Source organism: Cervus canadensis, chromosome 12 (assembly GCF_019320065.1).
Source record: "Cervus canadensis isolate Bull #8, Minnesota chromosome 12, ASM1932006v1, whole genome shotgun sequence".
Classification (NCBI taxonomy): domain Eukaryota; kingdom Metazoa; phylum Chordata; class Mammalia; order Artiodactyla; family Cervidae; genus Cervus; species Cervus canadensis.
This window is the reverse complement of record NC_057397.1, coordinates 56,965,659-56,989,463: the sequence shown is the minus strand read 5'-3', so window position 1 is coordinate 56,989,463 and position 23,805 is coordinate 56,965,659. Positions and strand designations below refer to the sequence as shown.

The 23,805-nt window shown below is 42.0% G+C and overlaps 1 protein-coding gene across 5 annotated transcripts in view; it reads right to left on the bottom strand.

Annotated features, from left to right (window-relative positions):
* Positions 1 to 23,805, bottom strand: part of DPYS (dihydropyrimidinase) — a 121,236-nt gene that overhangs the window by 15,536 nt on the left and 81,895 nt on the right. For 3 of the 5 annotated variants that reach the window (XM_043483692.1, XM_043483689.1, XM_043483693.1), the window contains 3 exons: positions 21,637 to 21,844; positions 10,634 to 10,763; positions 8,843 to 9,289 (listed from right to left, as the gene is read on the bottom strand). In XM_043483692.1, coding sequence (XP_043339627.1) covers positions 10,647 to 10,763; positions 21,637 to 21,844 — 325 coding nt within the window. In that variant the 3' untranslated portion in view covers positions 8,843 to 9,289; positions 10,634 to 10,646. Of the gene's footprint in view, positions 1 to 8,842; positions 9,290 to 10,633; positions 10,764 to 21,636; positions 21,845 to 23,805 lie in introns of those variants that run through there. The other 2 variants (XM_043483691.1, XM_043483690.1) reach the window with 1 other exon arrangement.

Sequence of the window (23,805 nt, the reverse complement as noted above, 5' to 3'; positions counted from 1 at the left end):
TCAGTTCTCAGTTATTTTCTCCCTTTCTTAGCACCCTCCCCTCAAAAGTGCCCTTCTGTTATTACAGTGATCTCACCAGTTTATTTTTAAGTCTCCCATGGCCTTTACAATCTCTCTCTCTCTCTTTTTTTTTTTTTAACTACAAACCAACTTTCAGAACTGGTTTGTAGCTCAGATGGTAAAGAATATGCCTGTAATGCAGGAGATCAAGTTCAATCCCTGGTTGGGAAGATCCTCTGGAGAAGAAAAAGGTAACCCACTCCAGTATTCTTGCCTAGAGAATCCCTATGGACAGAGGAGCCTGGCCAGATACAGTCCATGGGGTCACAAAGAATTGGACATGACCAAGCAACTAACACTTTCACTTTTCAACTTTTAGAATAACTGATGTTTTGGTCCTGAAATTGAGTTTATAATCATATTATATTCATTACATTCATACTGTTTTATTGTCCACAAGCTTCACTCAGTTTAACACAATAAAGTAAGCAGGGCAGATGTTGCCATTTCCACTTTATGGATCAAGAAATTGAGATTCAAAGAGACTTGCCCCAGACCACACACTGTGATGAAAGCTGTCCTTTCATCCAAATCCCGGGCTCCTTGTCCATGTCATGTGTCCTCTGGTGCATGAGACACAACTTCTGGGGCTCTGAGTCTTTGCCTTCACCACCCCCCGCCACAAATTATTCTAAGAATCTTTCCCTCTTAGTGTTAAACCACCGTCCTCCAATGAATTTTAATAAAGAGAAATACCTTCAATATTTCCTCTTTAATTAGATCCATGGCATAAAGGTAGATTCCAGGATTCAGAAACCTTCATTTTTCTTTTGTTGCTTATAAGGTGGAGGAGGAGGAGAAAAGGGAGGAGGAGAAGAAAAAAACCACACACACACAACAAGAAAATCCTTTTTTTTGCACAAGTCCTTCAAAATCCCAGCACTACTGGCATAGTATCCACTCCTAAGAATCTTAGTAATTTTTTGACTCCTCTCCCCATAACATTTTCATTATAAGCTCCCTGAGGGCTGTGTCTACATCTCCTTAATGTCCTGTAAACCTCTCTTCCTCTCAGCAGACCTACACCCAGTAAATATTGATTTGAGGGGGTGCAGTGTGTTCTTTCAGAAAAGAGAAAGCAAGCGGTCTTGTTACTAAAATTCCCCAGATGAGAGAATGCTTTATGGCAAGTTGACGGCGAGTTGGCCATAAGGTGTGAAGCAACTCAGAGAATTGTATACCATTTAAGAAAAGAACATAGGCCCTGAGAGAAGGGGGAGTGGAGAATAAATAATCCCCAAATGTTTGTCTGCAAAGTGAGTCTGTGCGTGGAGCTTGGCCAGCTCCCAGTGTGCCGATGGGAGGAAATGCCCCTGGAGGGGTCGGGTGGGCGCTCTCTCGGCCCTGTGGACGCTGTACCTGGTCAAGAGGGTGAGCTGACCATCGGAGTCTCACTGGGTGATGAACAGGATGGGCACAAACACGAGGTGTGGGAGCGTCCCAGTGATGGTCTAGACATCTACCAGTGATGCTGAAAACTCTTCGTCTGTGAACCTGTACCTAAGCAAATCTTAGAAAGTAATGGTGTTATTGCTGGCCAGGCCAAGGGGAACACGGCGGTCTCATGCCTCAACACCTGTGTGCCCCAACCCGGAAGGATTTGGTGTGGAGTTTTATAGCAATGGTTCAAGGGTGGAGATGCTAACAAGGATCAGGCTATGTGCAGGGCCTACGCTCCTTTAATCTGGCTTGGGTGGTCACCTCCCTTGTCTCTGCATCCCCTCCCTTCCCTGATTAGCAACAGTTCCAATCTGCCCTTTGCAACTCAGGGAAGATCATGGGGGCTGGAATCTAGTCCCTATAAAGAAGAAATGGGGAGCACAGAAGGGCTTCTATGCCCAGGAGCCCTAGAGGGTCCTGCTTGGTTTCAATAAGGGCCTAATAAATATTACATTAATGACCAATTGAAAAAAAAAATGACCAATCGAGCATGTTTATAGAAATAATTAAAGAAAATGCTGAAGGTTCTGTGTTCTTGTGGAGACTACATCCTAATCTAAGGTGGAGAGCAATGCTTGAAAAAGCCCTGTTAATGCTTCCTAACTCCAACAGCTTGTTATGGAAACCTCCGTTGGCCCATAGAGCCACAGTGGCCTGTCCCCAGTGAACCTCTATGGCTGATGGCCCTGGATGAGCTGACCTGTAATCTTCCCATACTGTTTCTTTTCCTCGAACACACTTCTTTTTCTCCTCTGCCAAGTGTGACTGTCTTCATCAACAGGATTTAAAATCCTCTTCTTTCAGCAAGTCTTTCCAAACTCAGACATTTTCCTTTAAATCGTCTCAGCACAGTACTTTAATTTTCATTCACCAAGCCCATTGTGAAGGTCTGCCTTGTGGAAATCATTGTACTGGTGTTGTTTGAGGCATGAGCTGCTAAGAAGCCATCCCTGCCCTTGAAGAACTTAAAATTACAATGCAGTTGCAAATACTTTGAACAATAAATATAACATAGCTATTTTATCATGCTAGATTATTGTATAGGTTAAATTAAAAAGTGGGCAAATATATTTCACAACTGGTCATTTTTAATTTTACAAACTTCCCTGACACCCTATGGATAGCTCCTGAGATAAATGCCTTCCTGAATCCTGAACACAAATAATGATTTGCTCTACTGTTCATCTTCATTTGTGAATTATTTCTCTTTTCTTCCTCCATCACCATCATCTTCTTTGTCTTCTTTTCCCGAGATGAATTCATTGAGCACTTCTTTGTGCTACTCACTGTACATTTGAGGGACAGCGGCAGCCCAAACTGAGGGATTTGGGGGGACTTCCCTGGTGGTCCAGTAGCTAGGACTCTGAGTTCCCAATGCAGGGGGCCCAGGTTGGATCCCTGGTCAGTGAACTAGACCCACATGCTACAACTGAAGATCACACAAGCTGCAGCTAAGACAGGCTCAGCCAAATAAGTAAATATTTTAAAACAACAAACAAAAACCTGAGGGGTTTGGTTTTGTGTTCTATAAGCAGTAGGTGTTTAATAGTAAATGATAGACCCACTGCCTTTTTCTTTATTTTAATTTGTCCACAGATACTGTCCAAAAAGAAGGAAAGGGAAAAAGTGGGCTTGATACAAAGAAATCTAATTAATCTATTTGTGCTTTCAGGGGGTTCAACAGCAGATACATGAGAAACAAGGCAAATAAAAAAGTAAAAACAGGTGTGGGGAAGGGGCAATGAGGACAAAAGTCAGCTTCTGTATCATCTCAATTAGTCCCTTCAAAAGCTCCCCAAATGAGGAATTATTATTAGCTGTTCCCACTTTACCAATGGGGAAACGGACTCAGGAAGGTCAAGTGTCTAGATCATCTGGTTCAAATCCAGCTCTGTGACTTTAGAGCCTGTATCAGGCCCACAGTCTCTCCCCCACAGGATGCTGCCTCCTCTGCGGTGGACAGGCAGAGGGGAAGAGAAAACGCTGAGAGAAGAGGGCCCCGGTTGGAGCCGCAGATGCCGACCCTGGGATCCGCTGGACCTACAGGCGTCACTTGAGAGCCGGGCTCTGCTCATCCTCCATGTTTCCTCTTGTAGCTTACTGTGCTCAGCTGGTCCAGGCCTCGGGGCCGCAAGCCCACTGACCTCAGAGTTCTCTCCGGGTCCGTGCTGGTTCCTCACCCTGTGCCTGTTCACTCCGCCCTTCCAGTCTTGGCTTCCAGGCTCCTCCAGCTGCCAAAGATCTGGCATATCCTGAGCCTGGTGAGCTTCCCCACAGAAAGGGAACAGTCAAGACTTTGGCAGTCTCTGGGAAGTGTGCTGTTTATTAATTCATCATGTCCCTATTAGCAGTAGTCCTAGCTAGCCTGTGCTGACCACACAGTATGGGCTTTGTGACCCTCACAGCATCCATGTGCATTAGGAAGATGCTATTATTCTCATCTTATAAATGAAGGAACTGACGCTTAGTAAAATCAATTAAACTGCATGATGAAAAGGAGCTCGACCACATTAGCACTCAAGAAAATGCAAATTAAATCTCCAATAAGATAACTTTGACAGGATAAGATAACTTTGTTGATTGGCAAAGCTGGTAAGTTGGACAATATCTAACATTGGTGAGAATCTGGAGGAGCAGAAACCCTTAGCCTGTTATGGAGGGCATAAGTTTCCATATTGAAGAAGAATTTGCCAGTATCTAACTAACAGTCTTGCTCAAGGCATTCACCTTAGAGAAATGTCCAGTGAACACAAGGAAACTGGTACAAAAATGCTTATAGCAGTGTTGTTTGTGATAATGGAAACAACCTAAATGTCTATCAATAGGAATGTGGGTAAGTAGACTGGGGTGTGGTTATACTAGGAAATACTGGACAGCAATAAAATGGATAATAACTAGCGCTAGACTTTTCAGAACAAATAACTTCCAAATATGTGAACCAAACAATACATACTTTAAAAAAAAGCCCAGAAAAAACCTATACATCCTATATAATGCTTTTTAAAAATTTTTGGCTGATGTGTGATCTTATTCCCCAATCAGGAATTGAACTCACACCGTCTACATTGGCAGCACAGAGTCTTTACCACTGGACCACCAGGGAAGTCCCTATAACGCTTTAATGAAATTTTACATACAAAACAATGCAATACAGAAAAGAATTCAGAGTTCAGTCGCTCAGTCATGTCCAACTCTTTGCGACCCCATGAATCGCAGCACACCAGGCCTCCCTGTCCATCACCAACTCCCGGAGTTTACTCAAACTCATGTCCATTGAGTCGGTGATGCCATCCAGCCATCTCATCCTCTGTCGTCCCCTTCTCCTCCTGCCCCCAATCCCTCCCAGCATCAGGGTCTTTTCCAATGAGTCAAGTCTTCGCATGAGGTGGCCAAAGCACTGGAGTTTCAGCTTCAGCATCAGTCCTTCCAATGAACACCCAGGACTGATCTTTAAAAGTTGTACATGGGGCTAAAACACCAGATTCAGGACACTGGTCACCTTCGGGGAGGAAGGGGAAATGAATAGAGAGGCACACAGGGCTCTTTAGCTGTAAACTTTTCTATTTTAAACAGGATAGTAGGTAAATAAATGTGATTATGTCATTTTTTTTTTTGCTTTTGTATGTTTTGATATATTCATATTGCATCTTAATTTTAAAAACTGCTTAAGTCCTCAAACTAGGAGACAGAAGTTTAGATCCCATACTTTTGTGCCCCAGTATATCACGCTGCTTATCAGAGGAAGTAGTGAATATTAAAAAAAAAAAAAAAGCTACTAATTCCATCTAGTCTTTGGACAAGACTTGAGAATGTAATCGTTTAGTGACTAAGGGACCCTTATTTTGTATACCAGAAGCAATCCTGAAAAACATGGTGTTATGTTTTCCCATTGCCTTACGTCATTATTTAGAACTATGTTTCTACAAACATTTTCATAACAAAACCTAATGAGAGCAACAAAGAGATCCTGACATTCATTTCAAATGATTTTGTTGATACAGATCCTATGATTATTTCATTCTCCCAAAGAAATCCATCAAATACTAGTAATGAATCAGTATTCTTCATTTAAAGCCCTCCCTGGTCCCTCAGGTGGTAAAGAACCTGCCTGCCATTGCAGGAGATGCAAGAGACTCGGGTTCGATCCCTGGGTTGGGAAGATGCCCTGGAGGAGGAAACAAAACCCACTCCAGTATCCTTGCCTGGGAAATCACATGGACAGAGGAGCTTGGAGGGCTACAGTCCACGGGGTCACAAAGAGTCAGACATGACAACAGCTAACTCAACTACCACCAACACACTAAAATACTACACAAAATTTATCCTTATTTTGTCAAAAGTTCACACTAACTTCATCAGCATCAATTTAGGAACTTAGCAGGAACTCTTTCATGTCTTCCAATCATGATCCATCAAATGCCCAACAGTTGACACTCTAGTAGATGCTGGGGAAGTAACAGTGGACCAGACAGTCCTTCCCTGAACAAGTTTTCAGCTTCCTGGAAGAGGCTAACAAGTAAAACAGGTAACTATGGTACTATGGGATCAGGTACATGGTGGCGCTGAAATGGAGAGTCAGAAAGTGGACCTAACCCTACCACATTGGGACTGGGGAAGCCTGGGTGATATTTAAGCTGAATTCTAAAGGATGAGCAAAAACTGGCTTCTAGATGAGAAAGTAACAATACTTTCTTTTCAGAGAATTTGGTCATCATATTGTTCAGTTTTTTATTGTCAACCAACGTGGAGAAGAAAAGTAGGAAGATATTTTAAGGTATCTCTTACTCGAGGAAAAAAGCCTTGTGATTCTTCTGTAGATGTATTGTTGCTGTTCAGTCAGTAAGTCGTGTCCAACTATTTGCAACCCATGGACTGCAGCATGCCAGGTTCCTCTATCCTCCACTCTCTCTCAAAGCTTGCTCAAATTCATGTCCACTGAGTCAGTGATGCTATCTAACCATCTCATCCTCTGCCATCCCCCTTCTTCTTTTGCCTTCAATCTTTCCCGGCATCAGGATCTTTTCCAGTGAGTAGATTCTTCTCATCAGGTGGCCAAAGTACTGGAGCCTCAGCTTCAGCATCAGTCCTTCCAATGAATGTTCAGGGTTGATTTCCTTTAGGATTGACTGGTTTGATCTCCTTGCTGTCCAGGGGACTCTCAAGAGTCTTCTCCAGCACCACAGATCAGAAATATCTGTTCTTACTGGTTTGGCCAAAAAGTTCGTTCAGCTTTGCCTGTAAGATTTTACTAGCAAACCTGAACGAACTTTTTGGCCAACCCAATAGTTCATCATCCTTTTTGCTGTGTATTCAAGATAAATTACAGTTTGAGTAAACTGGATTCCCCACTTCATGGATCACAGCCTGCTATGGCGAAGGGGCTTGTATACCTCAATGAGGCTATGAGCCATGCCAAGCAGGGCCACCCAAGACTGAACAGGTCATAGTGAAGAGTTCTGACAAAACGTGGTCCACTGGAGAAGGAAATGGCAACCCACTCTAGTATTCTTGCCTGGAGAACTCCATGGACAGTATGAAAGGCAAAAAGATATGATGCTGGAAGATGAGCCCCCCAGGTAGGAAGGTGTCCAATACGCTACTGTGGAAGAGCAGAGAATGATTCCTAATTTCAAGACAGGCTTCAGCAGTATGTGAACCAAGAATCTGCAAATGTCCAAGCTGGGTTTTGAAGAGGCAGAGGAGTCAGAGATCAACTGCTAATGTTTGTTGGATCATGAAGAAAGCAAGGGAATTCCAGAAAAACATCTACTTCTGCTCCACTGATTACGCTAAAGCCTTTGACTCTGTGGATCACAACAAACTGGAAAATTCTTAAAGAGCTGGGAGTATCAGACTCCTGAGAAGTACTGGGAGTACCTGTCTCCTGAGAAACCTGTATTTGGGTCAAAAAGAAACAGAACCTTACATGGAACAACTGATTGGTTAAAAATTGGGAAAGGAGTCCATCAAGGCTGCATATTTAACTTATGCACAGAGTACATCATGCAAAATGTGGGGCTGGATGAATCCCATGCTGAAATCAAGACTGGTGAGAAAACTATCAACAACCTCAGATATGCAGATGATACCACTTTAATGACAGAAAGTGAAGAGAAAGTAGAAGCTCTTGATGATGAAAAAGAAGAGTGAAAAATCTGGCTTAAAACTCAACATTCTAAACACTAAGATCATGGCATGCCGTCCCATCAACTCTATGGCAAAGAGAAGGGGGAAAAGTGGAAGCAGTGACAGATTTTATTTACTTGCACTCCAAAATCTCTTTGGTAGATGGTGACTGCAGCCATGAAATTAAAAGATGCTTGCTCCTTGGAAGAAAAGCTATAACAAACCTAGACAACATATTAAAAAGCAGAAGCACTACTTTGCCAACAAAGGTCCATATTATCAAAGCTATGGTTTTTCCAGTGGTCATGTACAGATGTGAGAGTTGGACCATAAAGATGGCTGAGCACTGAAGAATTGATGCTTTGGGATTGTGGTGCTGGGACTCTTGAGAGGCCCTTGGGCTGCAAAATCAAACCAGTCAATCCTAAAGGAAATCAATCCTGAATATTCATTGGAAGGACTGATGCTGAAGCTGAAGCTCCAGTACTTTGGCCACCTGATGCAAAGAGCTGACTCATTGGAAAAGACCATGATGCTGGGGAAGATTGAAGGCAAAAGGACAAGGGGCGGCAGAGGATGAGATGATTCTCTGGGTTAAATAGCATCACTGACTCAGTGGACACAAATTTAAGCAAACTCTGGGAGGTAGTGAAGGACAGAGGAGCCTGGTGTGCTGCCATCCATGGGGTTGCAAAGAATTGCACATGAATTAGCAATTGAACAACAGCACAAAACTGGATTTCTACCACCCTTTATCAAAAGCGTGAATACATCCCACATCTAAGTGAGTAAGTTGAGGCAGATTTGCCTACCATGAGAACATTAGTGCCTGGATTTTACCACATGTTTTTAAAAACCCTCTTGGCCTAGTTACCCAGGGGAAGAAATATAAGCTCAGCTTCTCTGCATTCATGAAGGATCACAGCATAGACCAGGAAGCATGGGGAGGGAAGGTTTCATTGTAGCATCTTGCAGCCACACGGATTCCATTTAATGCCCTCAAATCCTGTGTTCATTGGTATGATTGGATAATTTGCCTTGGAGGTATTCTAAGGTTGAGTATTCAATTTGATTACATGGGGTTTGCTGAGAGATCTGATTTCCAGGAGTTTGGAAGCAGATGTCTCTCAGGAAATTATGCTTTCGAATCAAAACCAACCTCTCAGACTCCCAATCCCATTAGTTAGGAGAACACACGTAATTGGATAACAGGATATAAAATGAAGATCTAGATGTTTATTAATTGCAATAAAGATCTAAATGCTTATGAACTACAATAGAATGTAAAATCACAGAGTTAGCCATTAAATAACTACATTTATTTAAATAAATGTAGTCATTATAAAACTTTAAACGGAAAAGTGATTTTTAAAAATTCAAAGTAAGAAATTTGGTACAAGCAAAGATGACATTTTAAAGTATCATCTATGAATTTTCACACAGACTTTTTCTCCCACAATAATATTCATTTATATCTTCAATCTTACACAGCAACAAAGTCACAGTAAGAAAGACAGCAATTGCTTCTGAAAGGAAATCAAAGAAGCCGAGAGAGATTATTCTTTCAAAAGGATCTTAGGGAGTTGAAATAAGGCTTGCTTCTCCATGGGCTGACAGCATTTAACTGGGATGGGAACAGTGGCATCCTTTTCTCTGATTTTACCTTTGAACAGAATAAAAGGAACTGAGTGTAACATTCTCCCTCACAAAGAGATGCAGAACCGAAGCCTAACCCCCAAGAAATGTTATAATCAAAGTAAACACTAATCTCACTCCTACAAATGCTGGTAATAGCATGTTAGGGCATTCAACAGAATGTCTTCCTCTTGTTAATCTTCCTCTGAATTTTTAACACAATGTTTTTGGATTGGAAGAATAATTCCAATCGTCAGGAAATGACAACAAAGCTGGAACTGTTGGCTGTACAGTGTTATTAAAGACTTAACAACATTCAAATGAAAGAGAACACGGCTGGGGGAACACAGCATCCCATCACAGTCTCAGGGTTTATGTTAGGAAGCGTAGGTTAGCATAATGTGCAAACCAGCAATGCCTAACTGGATTTGTATGTAAAATGAGTCCTTTGACAGTGTCCCTAATTAACACAAACATCTTTCCCTGTCCATCATGTCAACCTCTTCTGTCATCTTTTGCTGATGTGATGTGTTGCAAATCTGAAAACATATCATAGAGGCTAGTGAAGTTACAAAACATGCAGATTTCATGAAGTAAATAGAAATGATGTTAGAGAAATGTTTAAATCACAGCAAAGCCCAGCCAAATTGACACTTGGCAGAGTGGGACCAGAAAACAACTGAAAAAATAATAATACTTTTTTAAAAACCCAAGAAAAAGAAAAATGACAAAGATGATGATCATAGGTGCTTGAAGAGGACAGATTTGAATGTGAAAAGAAAAAACTGATGAAGCACTCAAATTTTTCTTAAAAAAATGACCATATCTGTCATGTTATTCTAAAACTGTGTGAAATAACACTTATCATATACTATCAAATAATTTTCCTGAAAAATTACACCCAAAGTAACACTTGATTCATTTTTCATTCATTCTAACTTCTAGAACATGGTTGCCTTTACAATACAAAGACTCATTACTTTCAGATGAAGTCCTAACCAGTTTATACATTTTGACTATAAACTTGCACTCTTGGTATTAAGTAGTGGCAACCTTCCTCACAGCAGGTCCCTCTGTGTTATCAGCCTCTTTCTTAAATCTGGTTTTCCAAGCCTTTGAGCAATGTTTCCTAACATCTCAGAGAATAAACCTCCAGCTAGCTCAAGGCCTTCTTCAATTTGGGAGGCTCACCCATGCATTCTGCGTCAAGAGGCTCACCCAGTCTGTCCTTTGGCCAAACTATCCTTGAATCTTAAGTCACTTGGAAGTCTTTGACCTTGATCTTGGACTCTTCAACCATTCAGGAAAAAAGAGATAGGCTAACGTTATATGTTGTATGGCAGGAAGCCTTGCTCTGCCCACCATCCCTTACCGTCAGCATGTGGTCAGGGCTGGGCCTGTTTCCTGGTCCCATGCGTGGAGTCTTCTTTTGTCCCTCTGGATGTCAGTGTGACGACTTCTCCTTTATAGGGTTCACGCTTCACGGGGGTAGGTGTGCAAGTCTGAAAGAGAACATTTCATTTTTCTCTTGTGGTTTATTGGCTTCTTGAATTCAAAGCTTAGTTCTGCTATCTAAATGAATTGTGAGATCAAAAATGAGGCAGTGAATTTATCAAGTGCCTCGCACTCCTTATCCTTTTACAGAAGTTCCCAGCAACCAGGTACCTGTGTTATCCCACTGTCTCTTTCTGGGGTTAAACTGCATCAGACAAAGGCCCAGGGAACACTTCCTAACACCATTCTTTCCACTGCAACTTTCACTGGGATCTCTACCATATCCTCACACACTGGGTTCTATAACCACCTTAGAGGCTTATCAAACATTCTGTCTTTTCCTGTGGCTTCAATTCTAGATGGCTGTATTCCCAGAGTTCTTTGTTGCGCATCTCCTAAGACTTTCAGCATTTTGCTGCAGATCCTAGCAGTCTGTGTGTACATTTCCTCATTTTCCTGATTGTCTCTGCTTGTAACAGGCCTTCCATAGAATTTCCCCATCTGGAACTACACCTCTCTGCTGGCCAACTGGGTAGTGGGACCCTGGATTCAGCCAAAGTTAATTCAGTGTTTGATCAGAGTTTTGAAATCAGGACTATCTTAAACAAAGGGATTCATAAGGAGTAAATTATATTGTTCATCAGTGTGGAAACAAATTCCCTGATAGTTTAGGTGAATTGTAAACCACCGTCATTAAAGGCATGGGCTCTGGAGCCAGCTTGCCTGGGTACATTATTTAACACTGTGCGTCAGCTATAAATTGAGGATGGTAACAGCACCTAATTTATAAGCTGGTTATGAGAATTACATGTTGAGAGGATTAAATATATGTAAAACATTTCAAATAATGCCAAGTGTATAATAAGCTCTTAACAAATAAATACATGTATGTGTGTACATTTGTCTTATTTTTACCATCAAAACTAATATCTTATAGTGATCAACCGGGTGGGCTTTAGAGAAAGGCAGGTCTAAGTCTGAATACTAGCTTTGCCATTTACTGGCTGTAGGAAACTAGCAAGTTAATAAGCCCCTCTGAGCCTACTTACTCACCTGTGAAATGGAGGGCATAAAACCCACGTCCCCAGCACATGAGATTTCCCAGATACAAAGCATTTTCTTCATTCATTCAATAGATATTTATTGAGCACACACGAGCCCCAGGCACAGAGGATAAAGCAGAGAACAAGATGGAAACCATCCCTACAGCTGCAGAATCTGAAGCAAGCTGATTACTCAGTGAATAGGAAGACCCCTGCCCTCTGCACGCAAGTCCAAGCCTCTGTCCATTTCCTGTGTCCCATGGGAAGCTTTGCTGAACCTCCATTTCGGCTCACTGTCAACTAAGTCCCTTCCTTCACCCTGGATCCTGTCATCACCTTGAACATCGACATGGAGAAATGAAATAGCAACCTCTCGTGGCTGCAAACCAGCCCCTGGACATTATGGTTACTTAGAGCCCATCCACACCTGAAACTTTAAACTCACGTAATTCCCCACTCTCTGATCACAACCTCCCTTTCAGGTGTTAAGTCTCCAGGTTTTCCTTCTCCTGGTTGACTTTCCAAGCCCAACTGTGTGTATATATACTTAAACCTAAGACATGCAACACAACCTGCAACATGCTCACGCTCAGTCCTGTCCGACTCTTGGCTCCTCTCTCCATGGAATTTTCCAGGCAAGAACACTGGAGTGGGTTGCCATTTCCTTCTCCAGGGGGTCTTCCTGACCCAGGGATTGAACTCGAGTGCCCTGTGTCTCCTGCATTGCAGGTAGGTTCTTTACCCCTGAGTCACTGGGGAAGCACACTTGAAACTAAAGTGACCATATAATTTACCATCCAAACTGGGACACTTCTGAGCGTGTAAAGGATACTAAACAATGAACAGGCATAATCCAGGACCGTCCAAGCAAACCAGGATTTGTTTCCACCTTCCTTCAACCTTTCTCTTACCGACAATCTAAAGTCTTGCTTCTTTCTCTTTTCCAGTCGTTATTTGCACTTGGCAAAACCCGTGGCATATTTCAGTTCAATCATCAGCTTTTTCACAGCCCTTGGAGAAAATGACATCAGTGGGCAGATAATCTGTGTCACCCGCCTTTGTGCTGTGTATGCCTCATCAGCTCCCCCTCCCACCTCCCCGTTCCCACAACAGTGCCTTTGAAACCTTTCTGTCTGTGGCTTTCATCTGTACTTTTTGGTCTCTCCTGGACTCCTTAGGGACAACACTGGTGATTTAAACGGGACTGTCAAGCCTGGGCCCTACCCTCCTCATTCAGGACAGGGCTTGTTCCACAAGCTGGCTGGTCCCTTGAAGGATCCTTTCCCTGGACCCAACTGCAGGCTCAGGGATGACTCAAACCAGGTGAACCAGCATCCTTCCTAGCATCTTTCTGCTGAGGCCATGTCTTCTCCTACTGTGGCATGCCCACCCTTTTTTTTACCTAAATATCTGCAGTGGATCTTCAGTAACTCAGCCCAGGCAATCGTCAGCCCAGGAAGCTTTAACCCTCCCTGCCACATCAGAGTGTCTTGCTTACCATTTTCTGTTTTTGTGCAATAGCCTGCCTCCTCCAGCAGACTCGGGGACAGTGTATTGCTCTGTTTCTCCATAACAAGTACTCAGTAAATAGTTGACAAGTCCCTACCGAGGGTGGAGGGCATTGGTGGGGAAGAGATCCCCCATCTGAGCTTCTCTCTTCTTTGCATCTGTTGTCCTGGCCAGAGCTGACTCAGTTTCCCTCATCTTCTTTTGTTCTGCTTCACCATTGAGCTGCTCCCCAGGTTGCACTTGCCCTTTGCACTTGTCTTAAGACCGCTTTCAGGCTGCTCAGTCACTGTACTAGCAACGCCACGAGGCCCCTTGCAGCCTGGCTGGTCACTCTGGTCACACCGACCATCCAACAGCTCTGACCCGACTGGCCAGGCGTCACCTGCACATAGCTTCCCTCTGCATCTGCCGCTGAGGCTCGGGACAGGCAGGGACTGATTTCCCACCAGAATGGCCATGGCCATTAACCACTCCTGCCCACATGGCCACCTCGGGCACAGACTGACCTTCTTTGGGGAATTTTCTGCCACCCTACACTTCACAGCCTTCCCCTTTATAGACAAGTGGACAGGAATCAAAGACAATCCAAGCTCTGGTCTCAAGCCTTGCAGTCCTTTCAACCTTTTCATCTTTTCTTATCCTCGGACACGGTTGCATAATCTCTTTTAATGCTAGACCCAGGTCTTGCTCATCTTTGTACTGTTTATCACCCGGGGAACTGTACTCTGTGTACATTTTAGAACCTCAGTGATGTTCACTGTGATGAAATGGAAAGGTGACGGTGCTGGTACTGCAGAATGTGAAGCTGTCCCTGCGTTATTCCAGAGTTCAGTTGCCCATTTGTTTTCTAAGTAGACTGACCCTGCAGCTCTCAGGAAGAGCAGTCATGTGGCTTCTCTCTGGTGACAAATGGCAAATCTCCGTCTCAGCCCAGATATGGGCACCAGCATCTGGCATGCCCTCAGAGGCTGTCCTAGGGGTGTCCCAGAGACTGTCCTGGGGCACCAGCATCTGGCATAATCTCAGAGGCTGTCCTAGGGGTGGGAATCAAAATCAAGTGGGTTTCTTTCCCAGGTATCCAGGATGAGTACAGTAATGACAGGGACTCCATCCCAAGTCTCCCAACTGAATGCACTCCTATTACTTAGAGGATGTTAATTCTGCATAAAGCTCACGGAAAGGCCAGGATGAAGCATAAGAGGGTTCTGGGTTGAATAAAGTAAGTAGGTCTCTTCTCTTCTTGTGTTCTCCTGAGTTTCTTCCGGCCTCACCCATCAGCTTTCTTCGGCTCCCTTGCTGGCTCTTACCCTCCTCTCCTCAACCTCTGAAGGCTGACATCTTTCTCAAGTTCCCTTTCTTCTCTGGTGGCCTCAAACTTGTGGTTTTAAATCTTATATATGCCAGGATTTCTAACTCTTATATCCAGCCCCAATCTCTCCCAAATCCCAGACTTCTTTATCCCAGTGGCTAAGGACCTCCTCACAGGGAGGCATAATTAGCATCTCAAACAGAATGAGAACTTAAGCACCAACAAACTATAGCTGAAACTGAAGTAGGATCACAGCTCTTTGAGCCCGGGGACTGCTATTTTATTTGCACCTGTATTCCCAGCACATGGAAGATGAAACAGCACCTGGGGCTTAATAATTTGTTAAGTGAAAGATTTCTTGACTGCAGGACACTTTTTTAAAGAACTTTTTAGATGATATCAGGCAATAGAATCACCTGAGGGTAGCATTATCTACAGTCATTTGACAGCTTTCTCAAGGAGCACCTCAAGAGACTGGGGTTCTGAACATATACCTTTGGGAGACTGACCTGGGTAGTGGCATCTTCTCCCCCTAGAACAGGCTAGTCAAAATTAAATGATCACCCCAGGCCAGCAGTTTTTCCTGTCTTGATGTGTTCACAACCAAATAGAAAGGCTTGAGAGTAAAATAGTGTGAAAGTCTATCCCAAGTAATATAGGAAACACGGATGGTACCTCACCCAGCAGGGTGCTGGTGGTTTACCCCTATAAATGAGAGTTCAATTTGAGTTCACAGTATTTAATGATGATTCTTACTATGATGAGTTAATAGAAAGATGAAAAAGAATTATATCACAATATGCAGTGCTATGAATAAATATTAATTGCAATCATTATACCTGCATAATTGCATAGCTGCATTTTGGTTAGCTGATCAGGAGAAAGAGGAAACTTCAAGTTGATAGAAAATTTAACTGTATTGTCTGCAGAGAGTGGAATGCTAAGATGCTAGATTTTCTGACTAGCAAGACCGTAGAAAAGAATCTTGAACCCCATGGAGTTCCTAATACAATGTTGACCATGGAGGCTAAGATATTAAAATAGTAATAAAGACAACAGAACTTCCAAATACCAAAAGCAGACTCTGACCTAACACCAAGCAGTTCCTTTGTTCCTTTGGAACAGCGACTCTCAGGATAAAACCCAAGCCTGGCTGGTGAATTTAGATAGGTACTCAGTACCTCGTGGACGTCGAGGTTCTCAGAGGTCTTAATGGAACTGAGCTCACCAAGGGATGGTGAATCACTAGACTCAATAGAGGTGATCTATAACAATGAAAATTCACATTTTGGTAATGTTTTATAATCCACCAAATGTTTCTATTTAATGTTCAAAATACTCTGTGAACTATTTCTCCAGAACAACGTGAGCACCTAATTGGTTTTCAGCAAATATTTATTGAGTGTTGAATGGTTAGATGAAATATGAAAAGAAAGCATTTAGAAAGTCCCTGTATATGGTGATGTGCTGGTAAATGTTGACAACCCACCTTCCCTTCTCTCCTCACTCCTAAAGCCCTGACTTAATGCACGTGTCTCTTTCTGTCATGCAAATGCTCCCACCATGGTTGATTTAAAGCTACCAAACTGACATCAGTGAATAAGGAGCTGGGATGGGATACATACATGTGGCTCCAACATACAGTTCACCTTTTTTAAGTGTAAGTAAGAAGAGATCTACTTACTTTATTCATTACTAGCCATCGATCTGGGAAAATTAGAATTATATGGCAGTTGATGATGACTTCAATTATTACTATTTTCCTTGAGTTATCACATTGAGAAAGACATTGAAAAACTGTTATTTAAGAAATGGAGGACACCCATTTCAAAGATTAGATCAGCCATTCACTCAATTTTATCATATCTAAATGGCAAATTATGTGTATAGATGCAAAGGTACAGCCAGTTTAAAAGCTTGGGCAGCAGTATTCTGCAACCATGCCTGGCTCCATGCAGCTATTCCTGCTTCTTCAGAAAATGCAACATGACCCTTATTTTACAAAAGAGATTGGGTTGCTTACTACTGAGAAAAGAGAAAAGGGGATGATCGGAAGAATGTCTATACTTCCAAGTTTTGGTAAAAAATATGTAACACTCTAAACACACACAAAGTCTAGAAATAATAAACCATTTGAGTTTAAAGAGCTATCTTTTGGAGGGGGGTGAAGAATTAATCACATGTAAATTGATTTTGTTCTTTCAAAATGTTCTTGAATATCTCAGTTGCTGTTACAGAGGCCTCCATAGGCATCATTGGTTGAATGCACAGATAGAAACGGACAACAGTATAAAGGACTAGAAAATCTGTGGATTTTGGTATCTGCCGATACTGAGAACAAAACCCCTGCAGATACCAGGGGACAAAGTACTTTTTTTCTTCCTCTTTTATTTTTGTTTTCCTGAATCCCTCAGTACTCTTCCATAAGTGACTTTTTATATTGAATTGAAATATGTATTTTATTATTCTGTTTATCAAATAAAGTTTGATATTTCATCTCCTGATCTAAATTTTTTCCCTTAAGGATCCGCTGTTTAAATGTTAAAGGAACAATTTCCTGAAGCTGTCAAACTACATCAAAATGTCATTTCTCTCCTTTGGAATTCCTCATAATATCTGTTAACAGTGACAACTGCACAGCATGATACTAAGTTTTTTATTAACTAATAAAATCATTGATAGGAATCAAGTTTACAGATAACCTCCCTGTTTGGGACGAGGCAGGGGACAATTTTCTGTGTAAATTTATCTAAATTCCTTTCCATGACCTCTGAAACTATAGTCTTTGTTCCTTCCATTTGCAATTTGTCTATTTATCAAACACCTACTAGATAGCAAGTATTGGGCATAAAAAAGTAAGTTTTTCAAAGAACTAACATTCTAGCCAGGAGACCAGCTGAGTTCTGGGACTGAGAAACCCTGGCATTTCTCTACAATCTGTGCTTTGGAGTCCAGAGTGGTAAGTGATTAATGTTCTTGGGAAGGATAACAGGTGAGCAGGAGAAGTGGTGTGGGCACTTCCTGCTTGCCTTCAAACTCTTATCCTCACTCACAAAGAAGTCTGAATATTTTAAATGAAAACCAAGCGAAGAGCTCTCATTACCTCCTGTGAATACAAAATCTAGGATTCTTAACCACTCTTTTTCTTAACTTCAGTGTGATATGTTTCTTCTATAAAATTATCTTTGCCTAATGGAGATTTAAAAAAAAGATCTGAAACATCTCCACACAATCCTCAAACCTCATTTTATCCACTTTATTTGATACTTTTTCCACATTAACACTTTTAAAAATAATGGATTTCCCATGATTTGAGTTTCACAATTATGTTCTTTTTTCTTGTTCTATTGAAGTCCCATGGTATAGTGAGAATCCGGAAAGCATTACCATAAACCCTGGCTCTTATGATTCCTCACTGCTTAGCCCAGGGAAATTTTACCTAATTTTGCTGAGAGTCAGTTTTCTATTCTGTAAAACAGGGATGATACTATCTCACATGGCTTGCTGTGCAGATTAAGTGAAATAAAAACTATTAATTACACCAAGTACAATGCCTGACAGATCATAAGTGCTCAGAACAACATATTATAATGACAACTGTTACTTATTGTAAAAGCAATCATGGACTAAAATACCTTCAAAGTTGAGATCAGAAGAAAATATTAAGAAGCTAACTCACAAAACTGATGGTGAACTCTGAAAAAAATGACGTTGACATTAATTTTGCCAACAAAACACCGAACAACAGTTTGAAATAGAGAACTGATGAAGCCAATCATGTGGTGATCTTGGCTGCCTCAAACATTTTCCCAACAAGAGGAAGACTTAGGCAAAGCCAGTCTTCTAAATACTATCTATCAGGAAACCTGGCTTCGATCTCTGGGTCAGGAAGATTCCCCGGAGAAGGAAATGGCAACCCACTCCTGTATTCTTGCCTGGAACATTCCATGGACAGAGGAGCCTGGTGAGCTACAGTCCATGAGGGCGCAAAGAGTCCGACATGACTGAGAGAGACTAATATGAGGTGTTCTCAGTGAATCTAGCACCCTTGCTAGTGAGCAGCAGGTACTGACAGCCAGGAACTGCCTCACCCTGGGCATGATCCCTGGGTCGGGAAGATCCGCGGAGAAGGGAATGGCTACCCATTTCAGTATTCTTGCCTGGGAAATTCCATGGACAGAGGAGCCTGGCAGGCTACAGTCCATGGGATCGCAAAGAGTCCAACACAACTGAGACTAACCCTTTCACTTTTTCTGTTGGATCTACCACCACAGAAAGTCTACGCCTTTCTGTTTATTCCTTGTATTACTACTACGAGTGTCATGAATGAACTAGCTTCCATCAATGTCTCTAATTATTTTTTTCCAAACCTAGCACAGAATAATTTATCTCCCATTAACTCACTTAAAGGGTTTCCCTTGTAGCTCAGTTGATAAAGAATCTGCCTGCAGGGAGGGGGGATCGGGAAGGGGAACACATGTAAATCCATGGCTGATTCATGTCAATGTATGGCAAAAACCACTACAATATTGTAAAGTAATTAGCCTCCAACTAATAAAAATAAATGGGAAACAAACAAAAAAAAGAATCTGCCTGCAGTGCAGGAGACCCGGGTTTGATCCCTGGGTTGGGAAGATCCCCTGGAGAAGGAAATGGCAACCCACTCCAGTATCCTTGCCTGGAAAATCTCATGGACAGAGGAACCTGGTGGGCTGCAGTCCACGGGTCGCAAAGAGTTGGGCACGACTGAGCGACTGACACTTACTTACTTAAGTCAACCTTTATGTTTTACACTATGTGGTTTATTGCTTAAGTATATAGCTTTTGGAGTCAGATAATCAGAGTTTATGTTTTGGTCCTGCCATATATGACCTATATGACATGACCAACTTTATTTCCTGAAGCTTCCGTTTCCTAATATTTAAAGTGGGGAAAACAATAAATACTGCCTCACTCACAAGGTTGTTACAATGACAAGATCCCCTGGCACTATGCTTTGCCTCAGTAAGATCTCAGTAAGTGTTAGTATTGCTGTAGTTTACCATATGATATTTAGAAATACATGGGAATCTTATAGTTTCTACCTACCTGTCACCTGTCAGTGTCAACATTTACAAATTAACCCCAGCAAAATAAATTGCAAACTTAAATATTTTGACTGAAATACAATAGATGAAGAATCATAACATTCTGAGAATTTACAGCATTCCAGAGTACTCGTTTACTAAATCAAAGCTTTAGGAAGTGATTTTTATAAAAGAAGAAGAAAGGATGAATCTTATTTATAACAAAGTCTGAGAATCCACAAGCAAAAAAATTTCACAAGACATTAGGGAAGAAATCAAAGAGACTACAAGACCCAAATGAAATGAATCAGAAAACAGCTGGAGAACTTTGGAAAAAGAGAAATGTATTTTAAAATGAAAAAAGACAAGGAAGCATTAGAACTAACCCAAGGGTTATAAACTGTAATGGTTACATGATCAGGTTGGGAACATTAATGAGTGAAGCCTGTAGATCAAAGTCATAAAGGCTGCCTCTGCAGGACTCAGTCACCCAGCTCTAGCCTATTCTTACCATGTGAGATTAAGGGCACTGGTTGCCTTCCATCACTCCCAAACCAGCAGTTTAGATGATTTTAATCTGAAATTTTTGATATGTTAGTGTATTTAGTGAAGTGAATTTTTAAAATTGTTGAAAACACTGCATGAACTAAATAAACAAACGTGAAAATCCAAGACATATTAAAAGAACATACCTTTTAAGGCCTCTCTTATAACAACAGGATTATTACAAAGACTTTATTAAAAATTCGGTCATCAAAGGGGGAAAACAAAGAGACCGAACTGATATTTATAGACCTCCCGCTAATGCCTTATATTTTAAAATCTCACTTGACTCTTACAATGTCCTGGGGAGAAAACACTATCCTCCTTTTCGAGATGAGGAAGCAGCCCAGACACGACAGAGAAACTTGCTCTTGGCCACACGGCCAGGAAATGTGAAGTCAAGGTAGAATTCATATTTACTTGACCCCAAACCCTGCCACGAATGCACCTTGAAAGTGAAAGTGCTCAGTCGTGACCCCATGGACTATACAGTCCATGGAATTCTCCAGGCCAGAATACTGGAGTGGGTAGCCTTTCCCTTCTAACAGGATCTTCTCAACCTAGGGATCGAACCCAGGTCTCCGGCCTTACAGGATTCTTTGCCAGCTGAGCCACAAGGGAAGCCAAAGAATACTGGAGTGGGTAGACTATCCCTTCGCCAGTGGATCTTCCCGACCCAGGAATCAAGCCAGGGTCTCCTGCATTGCAGGCGGATTCTTTACCAACTGAGCTATCAGGGAAGCCAGGATGGCCTTGCAGACCTTCATCTACAAGAAGCATGGTTTTCCAAGGGGCTGTTGTTGAGTTTGAACTTCACGTTTTTCTTCGTGAAAAGAAGGCCACGCCTCCCACTGCTGCTCCCAGCCAATGACAGCGTGCTACGTGGCTGGACGCAGGAACCGGCTCAAGGGCTGTTTGTAGGCCTTGCTCAACCTTTTCTAGTCTGCAAGAGATGCTTCTAGGGTGCTTATCACGCTTTTTTTCCTCTCCCTGTCTCATTCCTTGGGGCTGGGCTTGAGTTGCAGTCTGGTGGCTCTCCACAGTCTTTCCCACTTTCCCTCCCATTTTTTCTCTCAGGTGTAAACTGGTGGCCCTTTTATCTTTCTGGATGGCTACTTGTGAGTGGACCCTGACTAACAGCAATTGCCAAAAGGCCCACAGGGGCCCTGAACTTGCCTAGGAAAACCCGATTTGGTCCATTAGGAAACCCTGAATAGGCACTAATCTGCAAAGGAAAATGCATCCATCTAGTAATGATTGTTTTCTTTGAAAACACTATTTGTCGGTAACCTTTTCTGACATCCCAGGAATAGGTTACCCCATTGTACGGGATAATAACAGCACCAACATCCAGGAGCACGTGACAAGACCACCCAGCCCATGGTAACAGCCCCTGCAGCCCCAAACTCACCTGGTCCCGCTGCTTGATCCGTTTGTAAATATATTCAGCAAACGGTTTACGAGGAATAAACTTCCCATCTCCTGCTGAGACACTGAAAACTCCAGCTTCATATACCACTTTGCCTCTTGAAATAGTCACCAGGGGCACCCCATGGCAAACCATGCCCTCGAAGATGTTGAAGTTGACGGCCTGATGATGAGTTTTTGCCGAAATGGTCCTGATGTAAAAACAAAGATGTTCCCGATCATGCCTGGCTCACTTGACAAGTATGAAATATTAAAATAATGGCTTAGAAGAAAATTTAGCAACTCTATTAAGCCATAGCTTTATTACTGGAACAAGTGACTTTAAGAATAGAACATAGCATTAACATTTCATTACAAAGTAATTACATTTTCTGAGAGAAAAACCCAATAGATCACTCTTTATGGTGATTAAAGACGTGGAGAGGGTGGAAGAAGGGCATTGTCTCTCATGTCTTTGATTTTAAGTTATTTTTATGTATATGTTTAAAGAACAAAATATTAACTATAAAATATTTCAAATAGATGAATCCAATGAACATGCTGACCCAATACCCAACTCTACAGAATTTTAACTTTTTGCAGACACAGTTGAGGCTTCCTCAATACCTCTCCCCAAATTCCATTCCTAGAGGCAATGGTTAATGGGTAGCTTTCAAGGAAAATTATATCTTGAATTTCTTTCCCTTGTCTGTGGCAAAACTGGAAATTCGAGCACAATATACATAACAAAATATGTTAGCATATAATCCCTTATTCACGTGTTTGTATATGCATCAGCTGTCTCGGTAGTTTATGAATACTTCTTAATCATATACAATGTGACTAATGACTTCCAGGCTGGATATTTGGAAATGCTGGGTGTCTCCTTTCCCTAAATCACATTAAATGGAAAATGAAAAAGAAAATCTGGCAGCAGTGGACCATAAAAGCATAACCTGAAGTTTCTACAAATGCTTGCTCTCAGAAATGGATTAAAGAAAAGTGATTCGTTAAAAAAAATCCCAAGGTTAGGTGGAAGGAATAGCAGCTAACAGCTCCCCTGCAGCCCTAATCTAGAGGGTCGAGCTGGTAGACTTCACAGAGCCACCTCCAATGGAAATGAATGGGATCACACTGGCCTGGTCCTGGGTTCCAGAACCCTGTACCCAACTACCTGTTAGGTTTCCACTCCTTAACGCGTCCAAACAAATTGTTGATCTTCCATAATGACTACAGTCCACACACTTGAATTTGCTCCTCTCTTGAGCTTCTCATCTCAATAAATGATCCTCCAACCATGTTTCCTCAATCCTTACCCATCATCAAGCCTATTGATTCCACCTCTCCCCTCAAAAAATCCCAAACCTAACCAACTGTCTCCCACTCTGTTGTCCCACTGAGCCCACACCACGACCGTCTCTCATCTGGACAACCCCAGCACCTCTCGATGCTTCCACTCTATATTTTTTTTTAGCATTTTGTCTGTACTGTGCTGCATGTGGGATGGTTCCCTGACCAGGGATAGAATCCAGGGCATGTGCAGTGAAACCACCAAATCCTAACCACTAGGCCACCAGGGAGCTCCCTCCATGTTTCCACTCCCACCCTCCTGCACTCCTCACCACTCCCCACAAAGCTGCTCAAATGATTTTTTTTTTAAATGAGTATCAGATCAGGTTGCATTTCTGCTTGAAACCCTCACTTGCTTCAGTCGGTTCCCCAAAAGCCAAATAGCTGTTAAAAAAGTCCAGACGATAATAACCACAAAAAAGAATCTGCTACCAATGAGAAACATCGCATGGAAAAGAAAAACAGGAGCTTCCTTATGCCAGGTGGATACTTTATGACATCCTATTTCATTTTTATAGCACCGCTTCAAGATAGTATTTTCTACACTTGACAAGTAAATAAATTGAGATTTAGAGAGATTAAATAACTTGTCAAAAGACCTATGACTACTTTGATGAAACTGCAACCTTTTTATATTTTTAAAATTAACATACAATAAATTTACTTTTTTAGTGTTAGTTCTCTGAATTTTGACACCTGGGTAGAAGTCTTATCCTCACAACACTCTGGACACAAAACAGTGCTATCACCTCCCAAAACTCATACTGTCCCTGTGTAGTCACAACTTCCCCTCACCCATAACTCTTGGAAAACCCTGGTCTGT